General features: G+C 37.8%; 2 protein-coding genes across 3 annotated transcripts in view; one reads left to right on the top strand and one right to left on the bottom strand.

The window, feature by feature from the left end:
• The window catches only part of rusf1 (RUS family member 1), an 18610-nt gene extending 15419 nt beyond the window's left edge, over positions 1-3191 (bottom strand). Inside the window, exons 1-8 of the mRNA XM_044050992.1 lie at positions 3106-3191; positions 2858-3015; positions 2690-2767; positions 2123-2237; positions 1207-1252; positions 1091-1123; positions 908-1013; positions 474-618 (exon numbers count right to left, since the gene is read on the bottom strand). Of these exons, the coding sequence (XP_043906927.1) occupies positions 474-618; positions 908-1013; positions 1091-1123; positions 1207-1252; positions 2123-2237; positions 2690-2767; positions 2858-3010 (676 nt within the window). The 5' untranslated portion in view covers positions 3011-3015; positions 3106-3191. The remainder of the gene's footprint in view (positions 1-473; positions 619-907; positions 1014-1090; positions 1124-1206; positions 1253-2122; positions 2238-2689; positions 2768-2857; positions 3016-3105) is intronic.
• gjc1 (gap junction protein gamma 1) overlaps positions 1-6213 on the top strand; it is a 797916-nt gene that overhangs the window by 27267 nt on the left and 764436 nt on the right. The window lies entirely within an intron of this gene.

Below are 6213 nucleotides of genomic sequence, written 5' to 3'. Positions count from 1 at the left end.
CAGTACTCCACTTTTTCCTGTCCGATGCTTACATTTAAACACCCTTTGGAAAGTTTAATCACTAATGTTACATTGAAAGCCAAGTTTCCCCTTAATAACACTTTACTTAAAGTGAAGGTGCTTATATATTTTAGCAGAGGTTGTAAGTGACCCTGCGTGCATATAGTGCACTGTCAAAAGCAACTTATATGTCAAAATAAGAAAAGCGTAATTGAAAATATATGAAAAAAAATGTTGTCTGAAGATCTACTGTACTCCTTTATGGGGTGATACAATACGACACAGTCAAATACTGTGCATGTTTGTCAAAAATAAATAATCAATCATGGGCAATCATTCAATCAATCAATCATTCTAATCCTAACAGTGCTGTGTGCTGATGTTGGAGCTGTTAATTTCCCAGAGGGAACCTCCCAAAGGGATCAATAAAGTTGTCTGTCTGTCTGTCTGTCTGTCTGGTCAAATTTACAAGAAAAAAAACAAACCAAAAATACCAACTATGGATAAAAAAAGCACCTGACTGCCATCTTTAGCGGAGATGTCAGCCATGTTGTCTCGGCGAGCCTGGTGAACAGTCAGTGCAGCTCTGGTTGCTCCACCTGCCACTCCAACAATGGACTGGAGAAGACGAACACACAACAACACACAACAGAGACACGTTAGTCTCAATTTTGACTTTTATAAAAGATTTGGTAAACTTCCTATTTCCATCTTTACAAGGAGAGTTTGATTTCGTGTCTCCATTTCATTTACTCCAACCACTAACCACATTGTGTGTTTTTTTTCCACACAAATTACTGATTTATTTTCTTCATACAAACATTTACAAAGACTTCTTTTCTCCTGACCATTCAACTTCTTCATTTTCATCTAGATCTACTGAATAGTTGAAGTTACTAAATGTTACCTTGAATATCCCTGCAGTGCACACAATCACGGTGAAGCAAGCAGGAAAGTATGGGGCCAGTATCTCCATGAACATGGCAAAGTCATTGAGAACATCAGCAAAAAGCCTGGTGAGACGTTGAAAAAGAAAAAACTTGACTCAACAAGTCTCTACAATGTAATGCCTTAATAGTTCATACTCTACCTCCATTTTTTGGCCTCAGAATCGAGTTTACTCCTTTGAAATAACAAAGAAAAGATCATTAAAGGGGAAAAATTACACATCAAGCCTTTATGAATACAGTCACAAACATAACCCACCCTTTATGCCAAGCAAAGAGGATTCTCCCCAACATGCCTGTTCCATCTGCAGGAAGACATTTCCAATGTTAGACATTATGAGGCTAAATTGGGATTTTATAACCTTTTTATGTTTTTGGCCATATTTGTCTGTGAGCCCCATAATTCAAAAAGTAAAAGTTGGATTTTGATGATATTTTTTGGGGATGCACTGTAAGTTTCGGTCCAGGAATAAATAATACAATTTCAGTGTTGCTACAGATACAACTGTTAACCATGTGAAATAGAGGAGTGTATTGATAATACACACCCATATGCACTCTTTGAGTGCTTTTCTCTAGTTAATATTTGGAAAAACAGTTCAAATAACAGATGACTATAGTTTCTTCGATTATTCCTCCATACTCATAAGTGAAGACTAGAGCTGAACGATTTGGGTAAAATGTCTTATTTTCAATTTATCTAACGAAAAGGTTTCAGTGTTATAGATTCAAAACATTTATATACAAAATAATATAAAAACATCAATTGCTATACTCTAATACAAGGATGAGATCCTAAAGATGATATGACTTGTTTTTAACGTGTTGTATTTTGTTAATTTGACACAGAACATAGAACCAACAAAATGTAGAACAATTAAATTACTGTCCACTAATTACACTGATTCAAACTGCTATTTTGGCTTGAAAATTATTCACTGTTCAACCATGGTAGGGACATTCTATGGAGTTTTTAAAGCAGCAGCAAGTATAAGGTTTATACTTTTTAAAATGATGTTAAAAGGACGTGATGTTTTTATTGACATTTATCTGACTATGGGCAATAGAACTAAAAAAAATTGATGGTTGGATTTACAGATTATCATAAAAGTGTGGGAAACTGAGTGACCTTTAGAGGTGTACACTTTGCTTTCTCGAGCCATCTCAAAATTCACCTCTTAATAACCAGGTAACTGTGGCTGCAGCCACTGTGGCTTCTTGATTTCCTACTCCGACTCCTCTGAGAGAAGCCTGAGTGGCCAGAGTCCCTGACAGAGAGCTGGAGAAAGCCTGTGGGGGAGAATTTCATCAGTCAGTGAACAAATAAGCATGAAGCTGTCTTGTGATTGGCTGTCTCTGGAATGTAGAGAAGTTACAATCAGAGACCAAAGTCATTCCCCAAAAAAGATGGGGCTTAACACATGTATATGTGTGCTGTTTTGAGAGGCTGGTGCCTAAGTGCCTAAATGTGGGTGGAAGGTTTCATAGTAATGCAGAGGTCTGCAGCCCCCAAATCAATTTAATATCAAGTTATAATTAGTTATTTTTGTATGTTTGTTTCAATTAATATACATTCATTTTCCATCATGAATACATATATATCAAAAGGCTTTTATTTTTGAAATTATGTGAAATAACATGACCCCACTGACCAGACCAGACACTCAGTGTCCCCCAGGTCATTTGAGTTTGACACCCCAGGTGTAACGGGTTGAGGTTGGGGGTTCTGGTTTCTGCTGTACCTGCAAAGTGTCCCAGAACTGGTACTGCAGGTAGTCACCGCTGACGCTCTCTGGAAAACCTTGAGGCAGGAACACACTCTGAAATGCAAAGTGAAATATCACAGTGAGTCACTGACTGACCAGTCAGTATCACTGCTACATAACAAGTGTCGTTAAGTAAAGGTTTACTTTAAAAACTCCAACAATAGAGTTTCCTCTTCTTGTGTCGCCTTCAGTGTCATCTCTCCTCCTCTCGACCGCTCCATCTTTGGCTAAATACTTCCAGACCTCTGCGCTACCGTATCTCTCTTTGGCTACAACCACACCGTCGTCCTTCTCCATTCAGACTGGCAGAGAGAGAAAAAAAACAAATTAAAGAGATAAACTGACATACATTCTTATTATTATTATTGTTATTATTATTATTATTCATTTACGTTCTATGCTGCACAGCCGTTTCAGTGCCACAGATCGACGTGTCTTATTTTCGTTTCTCTCTTACTTCCGTGTTATTTTCCGCCCTCAGACTTTGGCGGTGGCTCATTGGTGGCGCGAGAATTTGGGGGCGTGACCACGACGCAAAGACATACTGACCATCTTTCTGTAATACAATGTACTGAAGAAGTACGTTATATTGTTTTGTTGAGTATGTACTGGCCAAAATAAAAAATAAATATATGTTTTATCAAACAGCAACATTTGCCGTTTAAACTCCAGATAAACATGAGCTACAAAACTACTACATAAATAGTAAAATTAACATAAATTCCCCGACAACTTTATTCCTTAGGTCATAACCCCCAGTAAATGTCATACAAATTATTATTATTATTATGTTGCTCACAGGCTGTCAAACACACAAAACAAACAGACTGTCAGAAAGACAGACAAACTCCTTTGAGGACCATGATTGTCAACACCTTACTACTTAACGTCTGCAACATGATCTCCATTAATAATTTAGTGCAGCTGCAGCACAACCCTTACATTGGGTGGTAGTCCAATACATGTGTTAAACACTGTATTAAAGCTTGGATACTTGGATTAAAGGCCACAGCGGTTCCCTCTCATGATGATCTACCTGTATTTGAGGCTGCGCACTGTACTGTGTGTGTGCGCGTGTGTGTGGCTTCAGCCCTGAAAAAATGCAGTCAGGCATTCATCAATCACTGAACTGAGGTGAAGTAAATACTGAGCTTCTTATCTCTGGGTAATAAAGCGAAGGGATGGCAGGAGGCATGGAAGATTTGTGTTTTCACCTTTTAGGGCCAAGAGACAAGAATGTCTTTTTAAATATAAGATGTAGGGATCCAGTAAGTTTAAAAATAAAGAGTATACTCCATTATGAATCCAGTAAAGGCTGAGGTTAACTGGAGTCTTAGGCAGTTTCAGCCCAAGGCAAGACAAGTGGTGACACACCTTTCCCGATTTCTGTGGAATGCGGTATGGAAAAGTCACGACGAGGGAACGGTTGTGACACTGAGCAGTGTCTCTGACACTGTGACTAAGCACAGAGATAGAGGAAGTCAAACCTGCATTCGCAAGAACATAACGAAACCGTGTAAACAAAGTGTTTGATACATACATGTATGTGTGGGAGGGCATGACAGGAGAAAAAGAAAAAGAAAAAGGCAAAGAGTGCACAGTGAAATGGGCGTGGAGTTTCACACAGTTTCGCTGCCACAGCTCTCAATCCTGTCATTCAACAACTTATATGGTACAGGGTTTTTACAGGGACGGGTGTTCTTCAAAGCTTCAGACTGTTGCGGTGACAGCGGTGCTGTTTGGATGATCACATGTGGATATTTTTAACAAAAACTCTTTATTTTTTAAAGGAGAAACAAAACGACCACCTCATACCCAAACAAAAGCTGTGAATAACACACTGGACCAACTAGGGAATCACCTGTTTCACTGAAGGAGTCTGACTGAAGAAGACCGAGGAGAGGACGGGATTCAAAACACCGCCTTTCAAACCTGATCAGGTCAGTACTTAAACATTTACGAGGTTATATCAAGTTATATATATATATATATATATATATATATATTTGTTTATATATATATAAACAAATATATATATATATATATATTCACTTTTTGTTTATAAGGTGTTGGTCTGAGTTGTGTGTATTTACAGAAACTCTACATTTGAAAACACAAAACAGAAACCTTTCTAGTGTCTCATTACAAATGGTTCATTGGCCACTGTCAAAACTCTCTGCTCAGACTTGTCCCCAAGAGACAAATATGTAGAATGAGCAAGTGTGGATTGATCAAATCAGAGATTAGGTAAATTGCACCTGAATGTTTTTGTTACTCCATGACAATGTTCCAGTCAAACGGGACATTTCGACATATTCAGAGTGTGATTCTACGAGTTTCTCGGGTCTTTTAATTGCTGTAGTAACCGGAGGAAACTGTGTCCCATGTATTGCTTTCAGTTTCACGCTGGAAATTCAACTCCAAGAGAAACTTGTATTTGCTGTGTTTGAAATTGTTTGAGATCCTTCAGCCCAGACGATAGAGGGTAAAGCTGTTCATCAAGTCTAATCAGCCGTTAGTAAAAGCGAAACACATTTTTCCCTTGTATGTTTTCAGCATGAATCTAAGGAGCAGTCTAGTCAGAGGAAATATTTCAACAATGGAGCTCAGCTTTCATAACTTTACAAAACACAGATACTCCCTTTGGTCCATGTTGGCACCAGAATCAAAACCCAAACAATTTGAGATTTAGTAGATTACATTACAATCTAAAAGGAACACTCATAAACATACAAATAATAAAAATCATTAGCAAGCAGTAGTAAAAATACAATAAGGTAACCAATAATTATGTAAGTCAATGGAAATACATCAAATCTAGCACTGACATAATGCTATTATAATTTATCTTTTGTCGTTGCTGTAAGCATGTTTTTGGGAAAATCAAGATTTCTCAAGGTTGCATATAAACCCTGATAGTTCAGAAGTCTTGTCTTTATATTTTATTTTGAAACATGAGTAAATATATTTGGACATTATGTCAATAATCACATCATTACCTTTCAGAGCACGAGCAGAGATATAAATAGACCAAACACAATCCATGAGTTCAGTGAGTCACAAGGCGAAGTTCTAGGCGAAGTTTCAACTTTACATCTGAACTTTATTGTGAAGAGACCTGGAAGATTACATGTAATTTTATTAAATAAATATTTACCGAAGCAGGGTTTGTCCTTCGATATGAGTTGAAACCAGTTACTTAAAAGTCTCTTAATCTTGAAAACAAACAATCCTATCGAGTCTGAACCAAGTTATAGCTGTTAGGCATCAATTTAAAAAAAACCTGCTCTTTCAAAACTCACTGTGGTAAAACTTTCTCACACATGCTGTTCTGTGATTGTAGAAATGTCCAGCTCACCTCACATACATGTCCCAGTGGATGAAGGGATCCTTCTGAAGACTTCACCAGGGTCGGGCATCCCTGATGACCACAAAACCAGCAAGAGAAGCAGCCACAGCAGCAGCTGGAAGAACAAAGCAGCATCCTTCTGTGAAGATAA

Source organism: Solea senegalensis, linkage group LG19 (assembly GCF_019176455.1).
Source record: "Solea senegalensis isolate Sse05_10M linkage group LG19, IFAPA_SoseM_1, whole genome shotgun sequence".
Lineage (NCBI taxonomy): Eukaryota > Metazoa > Chordata > Actinopteri > Pleuronectiformes > Soleidae > Solea > Solea senegalensis.
This window is presented reverse-complemented; position numbering and strand designations above follow the sequence as displayed.